Source organism: Callithrix jacchus, chromosome 20 (assembly GCF_049354715.1).
Source record: "Callithrix jacchus isolate 240 chromosome 20, calJac240_pri, whole genome shotgun sequence".
NCBI classification, from domain to species: domain Eukaryota; kingdom Metazoa; phylum Chordata; class Mammalia; order Primates; family Cebidae; genus Callithrix; species Callithrix jacchus.
The window spans coordinates 14,901,705-14,922,508 of record NC_133521.1 but is presented as its reverse complement, the minus strand read 5'-3'; the positions used below and the strand labels follow the sequence as shown (position 1 = coordinate 14,922,508).

The 20,804-nt window shown below is 51.2% G+C and overlaps 1 protein-coding gene across 19 annotated transcripts in view; it reads right to left on the bottom strand.

Annotated features, from left to right (window-relative positions):
- The window catches only part of NLRC5 (NLR family CARD domain containing 5), a 91,727-nt gene that overhangs the window by 36,277 nt on the left and 34,646 nt on the right, over nucleotides 1-20,804 (bottom strand). For 8 of the 19 annotated variants that reach the window (XR_008478187.2, XM_035281629.3, XM_078358253.1 and 5 more), the window contains 13 exons: nucleotides 19,768-19,827; nucleotides 17,629-17,694; nucleotides 17,055-17,138; nucleotides 15,143-15,226; nucleotides 14,070-14,159; nucleotides 11,175-11,243; nucleotides 10,314-10,382; nucleotides 9,491-9,580; nucleotides 8,704-8,787; nucleotides 6,862-6,984; nucleotides 4,854-4,898; nucleotides 3,731-3,820; nucleotides 2,756-2,839 (listed from right to left, as the gene is read on the bottom strand). Coding sequence is in view for 18 of the 19 variants with exons in the window: in XM_035281629.3 (XP_035137520.2) it covers nucleotides 2,756-2,839; nucleotides 3,731-3,820; nucleotides 4,854-4,898; nucleotides 6,862-6,984; nucleotides 8,704-8,787; nucleotides 9,491-9,580; nucleotides 10,314-10,382; nucleotides 11,175-11,243; nucleotides 14,070-14,159; nucleotides 15,143-15,226; nucleotides 17,055-17,138; nucleotides 17,629-17,694; nucleotides 19,768-19,827 (1,038 nt within the window). In the remaining variant the exon portion in view is untranslated. The remainder of the gene's footprint in view (nucleotides 1-2,755; nucleotides 2,840-3,730; nucleotides 3,821-4,853; nucleotides 4,899-6,861; nucleotides 6,985-8,703; nucleotides 8,788-9,490; nucleotides 9,581-10,313; nucleotides 10,383-11,174; nucleotides 11,244-14,069; nucleotides 14,160-15,142; nucleotides 15,227-17,054; nucleotides 17,139-17,628; nucleotides 17,695-19,767; nucleotides 19,828-20,804) is intronic. The other 11 variants (XM_035281632.3, XM_078358254.1, XM_078358256.1 and 8 more) reach the window with 3 other exon arrangements.

Here is a 20,804-nt window from a genome sequence, read left to right as displayed (position 1 = left end):
GCCTGGCCCATCTGGGCAACTTTCTTCTCTGGCTGGTTGGAGGGAGGAATGGAGTGCAGGAACCCCACATAATTGGCTCAGTGAGCTGGGGGGTGGGGTAGAGTGGGAGGAGCTGTCTGTGGTCCTGGGGCTGGAAGCCTCATGGTGGAACCTCTGCCAGGGCCCAGGCCGCAGGCCCAACTCTCCCCTTTCTGTCCCAGGGACTGGGCATGGACCCTTGAGGCGCAGTCAAGACCAGGGTCTTTATTGAGGGGTGGTCTTTCCAGAAACACATTCTGCATAGCGTCCCACCAGACTCCAAATACACCATGGGCTCTGGTTGGCAGAGGAGGTGCTTACCCCTTCTTTTTTTTCCTAAAGAAATGGAATTTTCACCCTTGACCACATCCCACATGGCACGCCCATATGTACACAGGCAAAGTAGACCTGCAGTGCTTGAATGCAGGGAGGGGGGATGGAGCCCCACTATCATCTTCCCTGGCCTCCTCGGTGGAACCGCAGGACACAGTTGGCTAATCACTGGACTTCGGCATTGAGTACCCTGATGACTATTTATAACGATCCTGCAAATGGTCACAGTACTCTCCAGTTGGCAAAGTGCTTTCATATTCACGATTGCATTCTCTCCAACCACAGGTGAGGGAGGGGGCCCTAAAACCCCCAGCTGTGCTCAGACCACCCAGCACTGCCAGGGGCTTTCCATAAGAAGCTTCCCCTGCAGATGGCCTGCCCTGGCCAGCAGTGCCTGCATCCCACTCTCCTTGTGTTCCCAGGATCTGGCCCAGTGCTTGGTATACAGTAGGTACTTAACAGTCCAATCATGCTGTTTGCAGCATTGGCTGCAGTGCTACACAAAACAACACACCGAGAAGCAGTTTGGATCTCAGTCTAGACCAAGCTTGTCCAACGCACACGACCTGCGCTTGCTGCCCAGGATGGCTTTGAATACGACCCAACAAAAATTCATAAACTTTCTTAAAACGCTATGAGATTTTTTTTGGTGATTTTTTTTAGCACATTGGATATCGCTAGTGTTAGTGTATTTTCTGTATGGCCCAAGCTTCCGATGTGGCCCAGGGAAGCCAAAAAATCGGACATCCCGATCTAGATTCTAGAAGGGGGTGATGGAGTAACTTGCAGCACGTCCCACACTATGGAAATTTAGTATTAAAAGGCATCGGCCAAACACGGTGGCTCACGCCTGTAATGCCACAGCACTTTGGGAGGCCAAGGCCGGTGGATCACGAGGTCAGGAGTTTGAGACCAGCCTGGCCAGTATAGTGAAATCCCATCTCTACTAAAAATACAAAAAATTAGCTGGGCATGGTGGTGCATGCCTGTAGCCCCAGCTGCTGGGGAGGCTGACTCAGGAGGATCACTTGAACCCAGGAGGTGGAGGTTGCAGTGAGCCGACACTGCACTCCAGCCTGGGTGACAAAGCAAAACTCTGTCTCAAAAAAAAAGACATCAGTATCCACTCTGGAAAAACAGTTAAGAGGCAATCAGGGACCACTGACATTGGATGACTTTAAGGAATTATCATCAATAGTGTAGGTCTGGGCCAGGCTCAGTGGCTCATCCCCATAATCTCAGCACTTTGGGAGGCTGAGACGGGCAGATCACTTGAGGTCAGGAGTTCTGGGCCAGGCATTATGGCGGGCACTTGTAATCTTAGCTACTCAGGAGGCTGAGGCAGGAGAATCACTTGAACCCAGGAGGCAGACGTGGCAGAGAGCTGAGATCTCGCCATTGCATTCCAGCCTGGGCAATAAGAGTGAAACTCCGTCTTAAAAAAAAAAAATTATGTAGGTCTGATCATGGTTTTGTGGTTATGTGTTTGAACCTGGAGGAGGACATGGCAAGGCCACACCCCAGGGGGTCAAACCAGATTATGTGGTTGGAAGGGCTGGAAGGGCATTTGAGATGGGCACTGGAAAGCAAGAAAAAAGACTGAAGCAAAATGGCAAACACAGATGCTGTGAAAACACAGGGCATGAAACTGTAGAATACACCTAGTTTATGACTGCAAGCAGGTAGAAACTGAATATGCAAACAGGCAAGGAGTAGACGGTCCTGTGGACACATGACAACATTGATCTGATGAGAGAAGAGGTTGTTTAGGTGAGGCGGATTTTGTCTCGGATTTCTTTATTGTAAGGTAATTACTGTACTAGGATCATCACAATGACAATAAAAGGAAAGGCTGACCATCCTCTGTGCAGATGAGGAAACTGAGGCCTGGGGAGTTGAAGCTCTTTTGAGCCAAGAGTCCTGATTTCAGGCCCAGTGTCTGGTCACAGACCAGGGTGTTCTGTGGTGAGTAAGGTGGTAACCCACGGGGAGAGGGGGTGCCTTGAGGAAGGGCTTTTAGAAGTGCTAAGCTTCAGCCATGGACGCAGGTCCCAGTGGGTGCCCGGGTGAGGCCCCAGGGGTGGGGCTGGAGGTAGACAGGGCTCCCAGGTGCTCTGAGCTGAGTGGATGGTGCAGGTAAAATCTTTCCCAGCCCAGCACAGCGTCTCCCAGTGGGAGACCCAGTAGGAGACATGCACTGCCTAAGGCTGGGAGCTGCTGAGAGACAGCCAGGTTTCTGCCAAAGGCCAGGGGACTTTCGTGGGGCAGGGCTGGTGGGGGCTGGTGGGGGCTGTTGGGAAGAGACAAAGAAAGACTCACCTGGCATTTAACCAGGAAGCCCCCTCCCAGGTCACTGGGCAGATGCCCACATGGTGCCCTCTAGGGATATGTCCTTGTTACTTACTGGATTTCCAGTGGTCCTGGGCACACCTCCAGAGTGGCACAGAGGCGGGTGAGGGTCAGGGGCTCCAGAGGACACTCAGTGAGGCTGCAAAGGGGCAATGGGCAAGGCAGGGAATCAGAGAAGGCTCAGGGTCCCTGGCTAGCCCCGGGGGCACTCTCCTTCTCCCAGCATCCCTCACTCTAACTGGGAGGCCGCAGGCCCATTCCCCTGCAGGGCACTGGCTACCCTTCCAGATCTCCCCTGCAGCCCCCATTCCTCTTGCCCTGACAGCAGCAGTGCAGGACCCTGAGTGCCCAGCTGCCCTTGTCAGTGACTCTCCAACTCCTCCCCACCACCCCCTCCAGAGCCCAGGCCACCATCCTCATTCACCTTGACCATTGAACACCCTCTGGGCTTTCACTCTTGCCTCCCTGCAATCCCTCTCCACCCCACAAGTGTCTCACATTTTAATGCTGCAAATCTGACCAGGCCTTTCCCTGTTACCCTCCGGGGCTCCCCATTGCCCTGGGACTAAAAGTGGAATTGAAATATCCTCCCCAGGGCCTCACTTGCCTCCACTTTCCTGGAGGCCTGGAAAGAGGTGGGGCCCAGTCAGGGTCTCACAGCCCCTCATGGCAGAGCTTGCAGATGGGGAGGGCATTTGTGAGGAGAGAGGCCAACCCCTTTCTTTCTGGAAAGTGGGTGCTCCCCAGAGCAGATGGAAACCCCAGGCAGGGAGTGGCTGGGCTGCCCTCTTGGCTTCAGAGAAATGTGGAATCTTCTCTCCAAGGGGAATAAGGGGTGTGGGCCAGCTGAGGTGCCCCTCAGGGGCCAGGGCCCCCCCAGCACCCCTCACACCCCTTTCTTTTTCTTCTTCTCTTAAACTCCCTCTCTTCCCTCTATCCGAATCCCCAGCCCTAGCCCCCTGCTGGCTCTGCCCCCTCTGACACCTCACCCCATTGCGTTACCCTCAAACAAGAAGTGCTGGGACAGTACCAGAGGCTCCTGGGGGTGCAGCGCCAACGGAACCCCGATAACTCAGCTGCAGCTGGAAGGTCTGGCAAAGATCCAGTGGTCCATATACCCCTAGGACAGGGATCATTTAGAAAGTTCAGGTCACACCCTCAGATTCCCAGCCCAGCCCATATGAGCCCTAGGAGGGGGATCGTTTAGAAAGGAAATTCAGATCACCCACATTGGACTCCCAGACTTGGAAAGTGAAGGCTGGAAGGCATCTTAGAGACTATGAAGTCACTAGATCCTAGGTCAGTCCCTCATTGTTCAGGCGGGGAAACTGAGGCTCAGGGAAGGGAAGCTTGAGTTAGAAAAGCGAGCAGCTTGTCCCTGTCCAGGTGGGCAGGCAGGAGGGTCCAGGACAGAGTCTCTCTGATCACTGCTTGGCATCACATGACTTCTGTCTCCCTGTACATCAGTCCTTTGAGCTTCAAGAACCAGGGGTGTTCCCCAGAAACAGGAATTCTATCCTGGGAAGCAAGACCACCCAGCCTTGAGCCATCCCTGACTCCTGACAGCCCACCTGTGTGCCAGCGCCTTTCCTTGACACACTAGCTGTGGATTCTCTCTGCTCAGCCAGCTGTACTGAGGCCCGCCCTGTCCGCTGTCAAAGCTCCCAAGCGGGGCCAAGAGGCCTGGTCCCACTAGAGGGAGCATCATGAAGAGCTAAACTAGTATTGGGTGTTTACCTCGAAGACTTGCAACATTTTTTTTCAGAGAACAATGGGCCCTGCCTTCAGAACATGAAAAGGCGGTGACATGTTTGAAGCGGTGAGTCTACAAAATTCCCCGAAAGGCAGAGCACAAATGTTCTCCTGTGTCCTCCCATACAGCAGCAATCTGTGGGCACTTGTCTGCTCTGGTACCTCCCCAACCATATCCCTCCCTCCCTCCCTCCCATCTGCATGGCCTCCTTCCAAGGGGAAAACAGGGCAGTTGATTACTGACAAGTTACATGGGGGCAGTGGTTACTGCAGTGGTGATTACACCTAGTGTGTTGGACCAGGGTGGTTTAACCGAGAGGGCTGAGTGATCAACATGGGTCTGGGGGTTGGGGGGACCAGAGCGGGAGGGGATCCCCCTACCCCGAGCATTCCCTTCTCACCTGCCTGTTTTTTCCCCTCTCAGGAGGATGCGCTGTCTCTCAAAGCTGGAAGCAGAGAGGAGGCAGCAGTTTGAAAATGGGCAAAGACCAACTTCCTTGGCAGTGGCAAGAACCCAGACTGACCAGGGCAAGGAGGGTCTGGGGTGGGCTGCTTTCTTAGCAAACAAGGAATACATTACACAACAATTACATGCATCAAGTCACGTGCAAAGCACACTACCAACATTTCTCATTTGATTCTAACAATAAAACAATGAGTTAAGAAGTTTGGCTAGGCACGGTGGCTCAAGCCTGTAATCCCAGCACTTTGGGAGGCCGAGGCAGGTGGATCATGAAGTCAAGAGATCGAGACCATCCTGGTCAACATGGTGAAACCCCATCTCTACTAAAAATACAAAAACATTAGCTGGGCATGGTGGCGCGTGCCTATAATCCCAGCTACTCAGGAGGCTGAGGCAGGAGAATTGCCTGAACCCAGGAGGTGGAGGTTGCGGTGAGCCAAGATCACGCCATTGCACTCCAGCCTGGGTAACAAGCGAAACTGCGTCTCAAAAAAAAAAAAAAGAAAAAGGAAGAAATTCTGCTTTGTTGTTGTTTTTAAGACAGGGTCTCGCTCTGTTGCCCAGGCTGGAGTGCAGTGGTGCAGTCATGGCTCACTGCAGCCTCAGCCTACTGGTCCTACTGCCTACAGCTCAATTGGTCCTACTGCCTCAGCCTCCTAAGTAGATGGGACTACAGGCACGCCCCACCATGACTTGGCTAATTTTTGTAGAGATGGAATTTTGCCATGTTGACCAGGCTGGTCTCAAACTCTGGGGCTCAAATGATCCTCCTGCCTTAGCCTCCCAAAGTGCTGTAATTATAGATGTGAGCCATTGTGCCTGGGATTAGTTTTTTCTGAGATAGAGCCTCCTTCTGTCACCCAGGCTGGAGTGCAATGGTGTGATCGCAAGTCACTGGAACCTCGATCTCCTGGGCCTAAGCAATCGAACCACCTCAGTCTCCCAAGTAGGTGCATGCCATCATGTTTGGCTAATTTTTAAAGTTTCTGTAGAGATGGGGGGTCTCACTATGTTGTCCAGGCTGGTCTTGAACTCCTAGGATCGAGTGATCCTCCTGCCTTGGCCTCCCAAATGCTGGAATTACAGGCATGAGCCATTGTGCCAGGCCAGTAATTATTCTTATCACCATTTTACAGATGAGGAAACTGAGGCTTGGAGAGGCTCCAGAACCTGCTCTGAGCTGCGCAGCAGATATGTAACTGAGCCTGCTATGGCACTTCCCATTCTTGGGAAGGGGAAGGGAGACAGACCTCCCTGGAAACCATGGATGTTGTACCCTGAGTGCCTGAGGTTCCTTGGCTGGCTGGTGCCTCCCTTTCTATATTCTCATCAGCTCCCAAAATTAAGACAGATCCCTGAGTCCCCAGTGGCCACTAGGAAGTTCCCAGTTTCCTTGTTTTTTGAGATGGAGTCTTGCTCTGTCATCCAGGCTGATGTGCAGTGGCACAATCTCAGCTCACTGCAATCTCTGTCTCCTGGGTTCAAGTGAGTCTCCTGCCTCCTGAGTAGCTGGGACTACAGGGGCCCACCACCATGCCTGGCTAAATGTTTTGTATTTTTACTAGAAACAGGGTTCACCATGTTGGCCAGACTGGGCTCGAACTCCTGATCTCAAGTGGTCCGCCCACTTCAGCCTCCCAAAATGCTGGGATTACAGGTGTGAGCCACCACGCCTGGCCCCTAGTTTTCTTATGAGTGAGGCAGTCAATGAACTTTCTAATGGTGAATGTGGAGAAATTTGAGCATCGTTGAGGCCACACTTGTTCATTCATTCCATCATTCCTTCACTCAGTGGACACCCATCACATGCTCTCTGGATCTGGTATTAGCCAAGGTGCTGAGGATGATAGGTCATTGTGAACTTGATGGATGAGGGGCCAATGTGGAAGTGGATGGCCTGTGGGATGGGGGAAGGGGCAGGGCTGGGGGCGGAGAGGCATGCTCACCTGATGTCCAAGTGGAAGACCCACTGAAGAGTGGAGAAGCACCGAGCCAAACCCAACACAGCATCCAGTGACAAACCGTTCTCACTGAGGCTGGAGATCACAGGAGTGGCACAATGGAGGTCACTGGGGACCCAACACATCCTCTTTGTGGTCAGGGCACAGGGCAGGGGAGGGATCCCTGGTTCCAGATGACAGAACCCACTGAACTCTAGATGGTCAGAGAGCGCCCCTTGCAAGTCCTCATGGGGCACATGGGGAAACAGAGGCCCAGAGAGAAGCAAAGTCTCGCCAAGGTCACGAGACATGTTGTTGATGGAGCTGAAATGGGAACCCAGGGGCTCCCTCGGTCTGTGATTGATCTGAGGAGCACTTTCTGGCCGGAGTTGTGCCTCCATTTGCCCACCTGATAAGGGAGGGGCAGCACCCAGTGCAAAACGAAAATGTGGGATCTCTTGTTCAGAAAGCAGGAACAAAGCGTCTCCTTTCTTTCAGGGTCTCCCTATCAGCTTGTCCTTGTTTTCTATTTACTATTTAGTGCTGCACTTCTTTCCCAGGAGGATACTGGTAGGGCGAGCGTGGACCCTCACAGGCACCAGGTCACCCATGAGTCCACACTAACAAGAAGGTCAAAAGAGGACACGAAAAGCCTCCAGTCTTCCCATAATTCACCTGCAATGGTGAGACCTTCCTTCCCTCCTCAGGTGCAGGCCCTGAACAGGAATAAAGGCAATGCCCTTCCTTGTCAGCATTGCACAAAAAGAGGTGTGGAGGGTGGGGCAGAGGCCACAGCACTCATTTAGAGATTGTAGCCATCAGCAGAGGCCATGCCTGCAGTTTATGTGTTTACTGACTGGGAACCAGGGACTCAGAGAGGGGATGTAACTTGCCCAAAGTCACACAGCAGAGTGTGTGTCATAGAGCCAGCCTGGAATATAAGACCTGTGACCTCTCCCTGGGGCTCCTCTGGCTTTGACCCAGAAAAGCTTGGAAGGAAGGAGTGCTTTGTGAGCCAAAACACCAGTGGCATTTAGGGATCAAGAACTCTGGTCTGGGCCTGGCGCCGTGGCTCACACCTGTAATCCCAACATTTTGGGAGGCTGAGGCAGGCGGATCACGAGGTCAAGAGATCAAGATCATCCTGGCCAACATGGTGCAACCCCGTCTCTACCAAAAATACAAACATTAGCTGGATGTGGTGGCATTCGCTTGTAGCCCCAGCTACTTGGGAGGCTGAGGCAGGAGAATCACTTGAACCTGGGAGGCAGAGGTTGAAGTGAGCTGAGATTGTGACACTGCACGCCAGCCTGGGTGACAGAGGAAAACTCCATCTCAAAAAAAAAAAAAAAAGTTGCAGGCAAACTTTAGGGATTCCTCCCACACCCTCTCTGCTAGGTACTCAGGGCTCCTTGGCAGCCCTGGGCACCCTCCTTGAGCGTTCTCACTGTACAAACCCTCCCTGCCTACCCTGCCCATACCCCAGCTAACAGCTGCAGCCCCTCCCGGCACCCCAGGGCCAGAATAACGGCTGCCAGGCATTAATTAGTCATACTTCACACCCACACCTGCCCTCCCCAGGGTGGCTGGGGCCCTTAGAGAGCCTGTGCAGAGCTGCAGAGACCGATTCCAGAAGTGAAACCTTGAATCAGAAGTGGGATTATTGAGTCACAGACTCTCTGAGTAAGAATCATCTAACAGCCTTCAGTGAGCACTTCCATTGTGTTGGGGGCCATTTTCATGCATTTTCTAATTTAATCTTTACAATAACCCCAGGAAGGAGGGGGATGGGACAGAGAAGTCTCCCCCAGTCCCAGCCTCAGAGGCTCTGCCTAGCAGGCTACTCACTTCAAGGACTGCAGAGCTCCCAGCCCTGGGAGCAGCTGAGCCAGCCGGGCTGCACCTTCATCCCCTAGAGCATTGCCTGAGAAGCTGGGGGTGGGGAGAACGGAGGAGAAAGCATCAGTAATGGGGACTCGGTTGCTGGCAGCATGGTCCCTGCATTCGTTACTCAACTTCCTGAAATTCGACGCAGCCCCGGCCTGCCAGGTCAGATCTCAGCAGATCTTTTGTGGGCAGCTGGGATCTCCCCAAGGTTCTTATTCTGAGGTTCACGGACCTCCAGGGGACCAGGGGAGAGCCTCCAAGTGTGTCAGACATGGGGGATCTGTATTTTGGGAGGAAGAGTCACAACTTTCACCAGATTCTCCAAGGGGTTTTTTACTTCAGTAGAGAAAGAACATTTGATCTAAATCTTAAAAACCAAACCCAGGCCGGGCACGGTGGCTCACACCTGTAATCCCAGCACTTCAGGAGGCCAAGGTGGGTGTATCATCTGGGGTCAGGAGTCCGAGACCAGCCTGGCCAACACGGTGAAACCCTGTCTCTACTAAAAATTCAAAAATTAGCTGAGCTTGGTGGTGAGTGCCTGTAATCCCAGCTACTCAGGAGGCTGAGGCAGGAGAATCGCTTGAACCCAGGAGGCAGAAGTTGCAGTGAGCAGAGATCGAGTCACTACACTCCAGCCTGGGTGACAAGAGTGAAACTCCAACTTAAAAAAAAAAACCCAAACACCAAACACTAACTCACTCTAATTGGCCCCACCCACCCATGTTCCAACGTACAAACCACTCACTCAAGGTGGAGGTGACCAAGGTGGCAGCTTCCTCCCAGAGCCTTGCAGAGCTGCTCCAGGTGCTTCGCTTGGAGGCCACAATGTGTCAGCCTGCCCAGGGGCAAAACCACAGTCTGCAGTGCCTGCCCCGCTGAACAGAGGTGGGAAGGAGCTGCTTTCCCACCCCCCAGACACAGAGGCAGAGAGGAGGTACTGGGATGCATCTGGCATCCAGACAGATGGACAAAGAGGGACCAACACATACCACACCCATAGAATGTCACACATAGGCAGAGAGTGAGCAGAGACACAGACAGAAGGAAAGCAAGATCCAGAGAGAGAGAGAGAGAGAGCGCATCAGAGGAGGACAGATAAGACAGGTTGGCAGAAAAACAGAAATACACGATGAGAGAGGCAAGAAATGAGCGACAGAGGCAGAGGGACAGAGGGAGACTGGGACAGACACAGACCAGGAGAGAAGGCGAGAAGAGTGCTGATGGGAGCCCCAGGCCCTGGGATCATGAGAGAAGGAGCCCAGAGCTCCCCATCGTCTCTTTTCAGAGTCCCCACAAACCTCTCAGCTGCTGGGTGTCAGGGAGCTAAGGGGAATGGGGTCCCCTGGGCTTGGGAAGGTGGTTGAGGGGGCTGCATTGTGAGCCCTGTCCAGAGTGGGGGCTGAGCAGGAGAGTTAGGAGGTAGGAAAGCCAGGCCATGACCCCTGGACACAGAGGATCAGGTATCCTCCAGGGAGCAGGCAGAGCCTGGGCACAGGTTCGGGAGCAGACTCTGAGCAGGGGAAGGAGGGGACTGGAATCACACACGGGGCTGGAGGCCATCACTGTACCTCATCCTTCGGGAGCTCAGAGGCAGCTCAGAGGGCATCTGGAGCATGAGGCTGTCAAGAAATGCAGCCCTGGAAGGACATCGCCAAGGCCAGGCTGAGCAAAGCCTGTGCCCACCATCTTCAGAGTCCATCCTCAGCCTGGCCTTCCACCATTGAGCCCTATATTCCACCTAGAGTCAATCAGACCTCGGTGCCAATTTGGCATCTCCACTTCCAGGTTTTGTGACCCTGGACAAATCATAGCCTCTCACTGGGACTGTATGTGAACTGCCTTAGTTTGGTGCTTGGTGCATATATGGCAAGTGCTCGATTAACCTTGGCTGCTATTATCATCAATCTCATCCTCCTGCTCATCTGTGCTTCAGAGATGTCAGCCCCAGCTCTAATGGAGCCTTCAATAGTTCAGACTCTACAGAAGAGTTTGTGGGTGGGCTCCAGGAGCAAAGAAGTAAGCCCATGTGCTGGGCCTGGGCAATCCAGGACCCTCATGGGTCCTTGCGCGAAAGGGATCCAGAAGTTATGACCACCCCCAAGCCCAGAGCTACAGGCCAGGAAATCCTCTGGGTTTAGACTGGAGGGTGCCAGACTTCTGGCATCCCCCTCCAGCTACCCCACTCCCGGGCATGCTGTCTATATCCTACACCTTGGGGCTCCCTTCAGGCACCATAGGAGACAGAGGTGGTCTGGCTTTGGACCTGCTTCCTTTGGGGATGCAACCTTTGCCAAGCCTGCTCACTTCCCGCTCTTCCACAAATTTATCCAGGTCACCCTGGTATTCGACTGGCACTGCCCAGCTGTGGAGGGTAGAGAGGGGAATGCCCCTGACCGAGCATGAAGTTGGGGTGATATTGGGGACCCTACCTGTTCTGGGACCCCTCCTGCTGCTCTGGGTCCTGGGCAAACATGAAGACAACAGTTTTGTGCAGCAGGCTGTGAAGAGAAAAGAGGGGAGAGGACTCGAGAGGTTATGGGCTCTCCTGCTGCTCTGTGTCACTATTTCTTTTTGAGACAGGGTCATACTCTGTTGCCCAAGCTGGAGCGCAGTGGCACAATCATGGCTCACTGGACAGCCTCCACCTCCTGGGCTCAAGCAATGCTCTCATTTCAGCCTCTGAGCAGCTGGGACTACAGGCTTGCACCATCATGCCCAGCTAATTAAAAATATATATATTTTTTGTAGAGACAGAGTCCATGTTGCCTAGTCTGATCTTGAACTTCTGGGCTCAAGTGATCCTCCCACCTTGTCTTCCCAAAGTGCTGGGATGACAGGCATAAGCCACTGTGCTGGGCCTGTCATTTTTTACCCCTGGCCTTCGGGGACCTCTCAAGTGCCATTCCCCTGCCTCCAGCTGCAGACACTTCTTCTGACTTGCCTCTGACTTCCTGTGAGCTTTCTGAGGCCTGAAGTTTTTCTACCATAGATATTTCATAAATGTATCTATTGCCTAAGCAACCCCCATTTCCTGGCAAGTCTTGAAAGAAAGCAAATTCTGTGTTCTCCTTTTAGCCTAAGGCTGAGCCCTACCGGCTTCTGCTGGTGGGTGCTCTTTTCTCAAAGCATTTGTGGATTACCCCTGGTAACCTTTGGAGGGGGTCCTTCAAACCTTCCATTTTCTAGTGTGATGGTTTTTCTTTACAAAAATGGAACATTCGTTTGTTTAAGGGCTAGAAGCAAGGGTGACAAGTAATTATTAAAACTTGATTATTACTGATGGGAACAGATTATACCATGCTCTTCTTTTTTTTTTTTTTTAATCTGAGAGAGAGTCTTTCTCTGTCTCCCAGGCTAGAGTGCAGTGGTGTGATCTCGGCTCACTGCAACTTCCGCCTCCCGGGTTTCAGCGATTCTCCTACCTCAGCCTCCCAAGTAGCTGGTATTACAGGCATGCACCACCACACCCAACTAGTTTTTGTATTTTTAGTAGAGATAGGGTTTCACCTCATTGGCCAGGCTAGTCTTGAACTCCTGACTTCAGGTGATCCACCCACCTCAGCCTCCCAAAGTGCTGGGATTATAGTTGTGAGCCACCGTGCCTGGCCCAGATTATTATATCATTCTTTCTGCCACTGAGTATCTTGAAAAGCTTTACTATAATCTTTTTTTTTTTTTTTTAATGGAGTTTCGCTCTTGTTTCCCAGGCTGGAGTACAATAGTGTGATCTCAGCTCATGGCAACCTCTGCCTCCCGAGTTTCAGTGATTTTCCTGCCTCAGCCTCTCAAGTAGCTGGGATTACAGGCATGTGGCACCACGCCTGGCTAATTTTGTATATTTAGTAGAGATGGAGTTTCTCCATATTGGTCAGGCTGGTCTTGAACTCCTGACCTCAGGTGATCTGCCCACCTCAGTCTCCCAAAGTGCTGAGATTACAGGCGTGAGACACAGTGCCTGGCCATTATCATCTTTTAAGATGATGAGTTAAAATTTTTATGTTTGGCCCATGATAGTGGCTCAGACCTATAATCCTAATGCTTTGGGAGGCCAGGGCAGGAGGCTCACTTGAGCTCAAGAGTTTGAGAACAGCCTGGACAACATAGCAAGACTTTATCTCTATAAAAACTTAAAAAAATTGCCAGGGACAGTGACTCATGACTGTAAGTCATGACTAATGACTGTAAGACGCAACTCGTGTCTCCCAGGACTTTGGGAGACTGAGAGAGGTGGATTGCTGAGCTGAGGATTTGGAGGTTACAGTGAGCTATGATTGTGTCACTGCGCTCCAGCCTTGATAACAGAGCAAGAGCCTGTCTCTGAAAAGAATTTCTTTATGCTTACTTTATAAACCCCCGTCACACCTCTATATTAAAACTGCATCTACATTATCGTTTTATCGAAGGCTCCATAGAGTTATCTCTGGAAGTAACTTAGTCTAACTAATATCTTTTCCTGTTATTTTATTTCCTGTTATTATTTCCTATTATAAACATTTCAGTTATTTTCAGTCTTTTCCTGTTACAACCAATACTGAGGTGACCATCCTTATGGCTAAATGTGCTTGCACAGTCATGAGGATTGATTTAGTATATGTTCCCAGCAGTGAACAGGGCATCACTTGGAATGCACTAGGGACTCTTTATTGAATCATCATATACAGTGAACCCAGGTCTCCTAATCTAGCTCATGGGTGAATTGGTTTCCCTCTCCTCCCTTGAGGGGTGTTTAAAGCAGGGACCACCCTATTCGGTTGAGAATGAGGCTTTCCTCCAAGTGGGAACTGTGTTCACATTAATCAGCATCTGTCCTCAGCTCCCCATACTTAACATCGAGATTTACAGAAATAGGACTGGGTTCCCAAGTGGCAGAGCCTGGGTCTGTGAGGGGGGTTGGGGGTTGCATGTCACTTGTTCACTTGTGCACATCATGGACTAACGGTCTGCTCTCAGGAGAAATAGTAAGGGACTGAAGGTAGCCAAATGGAGCAGGTCCTGGTCCCCTGGGGAGCTCTGTCCCACTGGAGGCAAGGGGGCTGGAGAGTTGTATCCTCTGCCTCTGTCATTGGCCACTCCAGGGGAGGGTTGTACCCTCCCAGGCATCTCTGGCTCTCATCAGCCAAGGGAAGTTCTCCAGAGGAGGTATAAGCTGTGAGCAGCCCATACCTGCAGCAGCTGGGAATAGGGGCATGGGCTGTAATGGGTCTGAGTGGGACAGCAGCAGCATCTTCTGCTGGTCCCTAGGCCTGGGCCCAGAAAGAATTCCAAGGGCATTAGAGAGAGCATGATGGTGGGGGGTGGGTTCCATGGTCTGGGGGAACTCCTACCTGATGTGCAGGTCTGTCAGGGTCCAGCACGCATGCACGGCCCTCAGCACACAATGCACCCCGGCCACAGAGAGCCCGTTGTCACTGAGGCTGTGGAGAGCAGAAGGCAGCCATTGGTATGCGGCTGAGGTCCCCATCTCCAGCCAGCTCTATCCCCTCCTCATGGCTCAGCACCTTGCTGGCTGTCACTCCTGGATGTCCTGGGTCCCTTGCCAGGGGATCTCAAAGGATTCTGGTGCATGTGGGGAACCAAGAAATGCATGACACCTCCCACCCTACTCAGAGAATAAAGTTGTCCGGCTGGACAGCGAGAACTCAGTATTTTCACCTCTCTAACACTGTTTCCCAATCCATAAAATAGCCACCATTTTCTGAGCCCTGACTGTAACAGACTCTGTACAAAAGGCTTTATACATATATGGTTTCATGTAATCCCATTTTACAGAGGGGGAAACTAAGGCTCAGAGACATTCAATTACTTTTCCAAGGTCACAAAGCTAGTGAGTGACAGAGCCAGGATTGAAATCCAAAGCTCAGGCCCCACACCACTGCTACCCAACCTCAAAACTCCCCAACCCCAACCCACACTTGGTCCTAAGACCCCCAAGACCCCCCCACCTGAACACCACCCCCACCCCATGCAACACCACGGCACATCCAGCAGCCCAATAGCCTTCCTTTCTGTCTCACCACCCCTTACCCCGACACTGTGCCCTCACCGGAACACACCACTCCCTACCCCAGCACCCCAGCATGCATCCACCTGATGCCTCCCCAGTGTGACACTCCACCCATCCTGCTCCAGGGTTGCTACAAAGACGAATTGGAATGCAATACACTGATGTATAATGAACACGTTTTATACATGTAAGGGTGCTAAATAATTGGACTAAGACAGTGGCTCATGCCAGAGGTGAAGACAAGGCATGGTTGAAACATCTTGACTTTGCTGAAGTTGGGTGGAAGCAGGGATGGCAGTGGGCCAGGACCCTTATTGCTGACTGTGAACACAGGGACCACCTGGGGCTTTCCAAGGCCTTCCCTGGTACCCAGCGGTGGGGTGGACGACTCACTCCAGCTTCCTGGTGATGTGCAGTTGGGATACTGCCTCTGCCATCAGCCGACAGCCTTCGTCTTCCAGCTGGTTCCCTGAGAGGCTGAAACAGAGGGGCCGGATACCCTGTGTTGTGGGGCTGGAGTCCTCCCTCTATCCCCAGCACTTATGCATCCTTTGCTGACTTTAGCCAAAGCATCACTCTCAGGAATGAACCTTGATAATAACTAAAATTGACAGACTGCATACCACATATCTGGCAACATCCTAGGTGCTTCTACGACTATCGGATTCATCCTCATGGTACCTATGACATAGGCACTCTGATTATCCTCACCTTACTGATGAGTAAACTGAGCACAGAGTGGTTAAGGCACTTGCTCGAGGGTGAACCTGGATTTGAACCCAGGCAGCCTGTCTTCAAGGCCCTACCTTCAACTTTTCCTTTATGCTGCAAGCTACATAATTGTTTTTTGTGATAACCTTCATGATTATGGGGGCCTCTGACCTAGTCTGGGAGTCAAGGATGGCTTCTATGATGCTTGAGCTACTTGCTAGACAAACTAGAAGGAGTTCAATAGGTAAAAGGTGGGAGAGAGAGATGGAGGAAGGGTGTTCCTGGTGGTAGAAGCAGTATATTCAAAGGCCCTGTGGCATAACACATATGAGGACCTGAAAGAGAGCCAGTGTGTCTGGATTAGAGATTGAGTGGAAGAATAGGGTCAGATGGGGCTTGGGAGGCTGGGGGCTGGGTTCTGGGCCACCTGGGAGTTTAGAATGTGGGCTTTATCCTGAGCTGTGGGAAGAAGTGAAGTGGGCAGGCATCAGTGAAATGTAATCTACTCTCTGCCTGGTGGAAGTGGCCAGGGTGAAAGCAGGGAAGCCAGCCAGGAGAGCGAGGCGAGAGGGTCATCCAGGTAACAGATGAGGGTGAGTTGGACTAGAAAGGTGGAGGAAAAGAGGATATTTTTGAGCGCTACCAGTTGGTCCATCTGGAGGGACTAAATGTGAGAGAAGGGCAAGGGGGCTGGGAGGTGGCTGTGTAAGCAGGTGGGTGATGGGGCTGCTTCTGCAGGTGATGGCAGTGGGGGAGGGGCATGCTCCGTGCTGGTAAGGCAGGTAGAAGTGTGTGAGCTTGTTAAAAACCACCTTCTAATTCCATCCTAGTTCTCCCAATGGGACGAGGTCCAGGATCAAGAGGTGATTAGCCATTGACAACCCTCACCTCATCTGTCATACCCTGAGGTGGGGCCACTTGCCCCAGAACACATCATGGCACTCCATCCTCTGCCTTCATGTCCACTTGGAGGTTTCCTAGAAAGGCACCCCTCCTAGGGACATGACAGAGCCTCCATCCATCCCCAAGCCCTACTCTCATCAGCTCTGGCCAGGAGCTGGACATCATGGGAATTTCTCCATTCTGAAAAGAGAGGATTATCCCACTCTACTCTGAGAGAAGAATGGAGGGTGTGTGGGGGAACCCTGAGGGGCTGTGGTTTGGAAGGCAGAGCCAAGTGTGGTGGAGTTTCTACTGGGCAGATCTCAACAAGAGAGGTAGCAGTGGTTATAAGGATGGGGCTGGGAGACGGACTGTCTGGGCTTGACCCCTAGCCTAGACTCTTCCTACCTGTATGGCCTTGAGCAAGTTTACCTTTCTGTAGCTTAACTTCCTCCTCCATAAAATGTGGACAGTAACAGTGCTTACATCACAAACGTGAGAGTGAATGAGAGGGGGCATGTACAGCCCCTAGCACAGCACCCGACCCAGGACAAGTGCTGAATAGTAGCAGCTGTTACGATGATTTGATTCCCTCAAATTCTTCATGAGGCAGCATGCCCCTCCCCACCACCACCCACCCAAAGGCGAGGCCCTGCCCACCCTCTTCAACCTCCTTTCCTGGATCCTACCCAGGGCTTCCCATAATACTCACTCCACTTCCTCCAGGTGGGGGCCTTCCCGGAGCAGGGCTATGAGGGTCTCTGCATCGTGGACCTGGAGCTGACACTTCTGCAGCCTTGGGTAGGAGTGGGGGACAGAAGGGCTCAGGGCAGATGGCTACCCCATACACCCTCCAGCTTCCAGGACTGGGGGAGTCAGGAGGCCCACAGACCTGGGTATAATCCTGGCCACACCTCTTAGTACCTGGCTGATCTTGAGCAAGGAACTTAACCTGAGACTCTGTTTCCTCCTCTCTCAAAGGGGAATAATAATGTGTACTTCACAGGGATTCTAAAGGAATTACAGTGAGATCATGGACATAAAACTTCTAGCACAATGCCCAGCATGTATAGCCAGGGTCCATTAAGTTGTAGCTATTGTTATTATGACAGATGCTCCTTATTCATGCCAGGATGGGCTATCCAGAATAGGCACTACACCCAGGTAATCCTTTCTCTGTCCTTTATCTGCTTTTCCCTTTATCCTTTCTGCCCCTGCTCTCCCTCCCCTGAGCCTTTTCCCCACATCATATCCCTCTCCTAAGGCAATAGATCCCTCCAAGGTACCTGAGTGTCAGACTTCTGCTCTGAGCCTCTTTCCTCTGGCCATCACTTTCCTGCAGGTCTGGAGCTCTGGCAAGAACAAATCAAACATTGGCCTGGGCTCAGGCATCCAGGGCCTGGCAGATCAAGATTCTTTCCTTGGCTTCTAGAGGCTGAAGACCCTAAAGCACAACCCAGAGTGAGTCCGTAACAAAGAAGATTGCTTGCAGGTGCTCAAGGTATGATTCAGTGGAGCAGGAGGGGCAAAAGGTTTGAGGTCAAATGGAACCTTTCTTCATGTTTTGGCTCTGCCATGTGTAGCTATGTGGCCTTGGGCAAGTCACTGCAGTCAGTTCCCTTTTCTCTTTCTAAATGAGATGACAACATCTAACACATACGTTTTTGAAGGATTGAATGAAACAATGTATGTCCAAGTAACCAGCATAGGTGTAAAATCGAAGCCTAGTAAACAGAAGCTGCTAATGTCAATGATGTTATGGTCTCCACTTGTGGATGTGCTGTCTGTGGTTCACAAGGCGAGGAGCATGAGCTGTATTCAGTGAGTCCAGGCTCACTGACTCTCTCCCACAGACTCTCTCCCATTGGGCCAGGGAAGTATTAGGGGATGCAGGGAAGCTAGGACATTATGAGCCAGGTTTCACAGACTTTTTAGCCTGGTGCTAATAATGTTTTTTCTTTTAGAGACAGGGTCCCGCTCAGTCACCCAGGCTGGCGTGCAATGGGTCTATTCTAGTTAACTGCAGCCTCAAACTTCTGAGTTCAAGTAATCCTCCCACCTTGGCCTCCTGAGTAACTGGTACTATAGGAGTGAACCACAATGCCCAGCTATTTTTTTTAATAGAGATAGGCATCTCACTTTGTTGCCCAGGCTGTTCTTGAACTCCTAGCTTCAAGCGATCCTGCCCACTCAGCCTCTCAAAGTGCTGGGGTTACAGACATAAGCCACCATGCCCAGCCTGTCTAATAGAACTTTCTGCAATGATGGAAATGTTCTGGCATCTGTGCCATTTGCTATGGGAGCCAGTAGCCACCTATGGCCATTGAGCAGCTGAAGTATAGCTAATGTGACTAATGAACTGAAAATTACAATTTACTTAATTTTAATTTATTTAAATTTAAATAGCTGTATGGGGCTAGTGGCTATCCTATTGAGCATCACAGCTTTAAGCAGTTGGAGGGGAAAGTGACATTGGTCCTAGTGGGTCATTTTTGAGACAGTCTTGCTCTGTTGCCCAGACTGGGTACAGTGGTGTAATCACGGCTCACTGCAGACATAATCACTTAACCTCCTAGGCTCAAGTGATCCTCCCAACCTCAGCATCCTGAGTAGCTGGGACGACAGGCATGCACCATCATGCCTGGCTAATTTTTTTTAAGATGGGGTCTTGCTATGTTGCCCCGGCTGGTCTTGAACACTTGGACACAAGAGATCCTCCTGCCTTGGCATCCCAAACTACTAGGATTAGAGATGTGAACCACTACATCCAGCAACGCTGGTCCTACCTTTCCAGGTCATTATACAGGCAAGGAAATTGAGACCCAGAGAAGGGAAAGAGATTGCTCAGGGGCATACATCCATCTTCGAGTCTTGGCCAGGGAGAGCAAGTGTTGGGGAGGACAGCTGGGATAGTCTTTCAGGGAAAAGCAGCTTCTTTTTCTTGGCCCATCCAAGATGGCCAAGCTAGAATCCATGCACAGCTGGAATGGCCAGGATTTGAGTGCTCACTGCATACCAGCAGGGCTCTAAACTCCTTAAGTGTAGTCACTCATTTAATTCTCAGAACAACCCTGAGACATAGGTACCATAATTGCTCTTTCTTCCTTTTTCAGTTGTCAGGGTTTTCCCAGAGTTTTCACCATCTAGTAATGCCAGTCTAACAGTGTCCTCCCCAAGGGTCTGCCTTCCTCTGAGACTTCTGGGGATGCTTCCTTCCACAGGGGCCAGATGTGATCTGGACATGCCAGAGGAAGTTAAAAATCCTTTGCCGACCTAAGCATTAATTCATTCCGCAGTGCAGCAGTAGCAGGAAGAATCCACATATTCCAGCTCTTCCTAGTCTCTTGGTCACCTTTCTCCTCAACTGCCTGAACCCAAGTTGCTTCTAAGGATAGGCCCAGACCCACCACCTCTTGGCTTCTTACCTTTGTAGTTCTGCAGTTGTCTCCTTGGGTGGGGAAAGAAGGAAGATGAGGTCTGCCTCCCTGCAGGGTCAGATACCAAGCCATGAGCCCAGGACTGGAAACTAGCACATCACCCCTTATAGGCACACCCTTTTCTGCCCCAAATGTCCAAACATCCAGATAAAGCTGATTTTACAATTGACAGAGAAACATAACAGAACTGGCAAAAGTGCTTCAAATCAGGCATGTAAAATCCTGATTATGTCTTTGCCTGACAAATCCTGCAAGAGTGTTTTAAAAAGTCAGAGAAACAATTTTCACAAAAATATAATAAAAATTAAGAATACTGTGAGATTTTTTCCCCTTTCTTTTTAAATTTGAGGTAGAGATCTCACTCTGTTACTCAGGCTGTAGCGCAGTGGTGTGTTTATACCTCACTACAGCCTCAACCTCCAGGGCTCAAGCAATCCTCCCACCTCAGCCTCCCAAGTAGCTGGAAATACAGGAATGCACCACCATGTCCCACTAATTTTGTTCATTTTTTGTATAGACTATGTTGCCCAGGTTGGTCTCAAACTCCTGACCGCAAGTAATCCTCTTGCCTTGGCCTTCTAAAGTGTTTGAATTACAGGCATGAGTCACTGAGCCCAGCTGATTTTTTTTTTTTTTAGATGGAGTCTCGCTCTGTTGCCAGGCTGGAGTGCAGTGGCGCAATCTTGGCTTACTGCAACTTCTGCCTCCCGGGTTCAAGCAATTCTCCTGCCTCAACCACCCGAGTAGCTGGGACTATAGGCGTGCGTCACCATGCCCAGTTAATTTTTGTATTTTTAGTAGAGACAGGGTTTAACCACGTTAGCTAAGATGGTCTTGATCTCTTGACCTCGTGATCCGCCCGCCTTGGCCTCCCAAAGTGCTGGGATTATAGGTGTGAGATACTATGCCTGGCCGAAATTTTTTTTTTTAATAGAAATTTTTATAATTGAGGAGCGTGACACCTAACCCACCCCATGATCCCACCTGGCAATATTGGTTCAGCACCATGGAGAGCGACACACGGC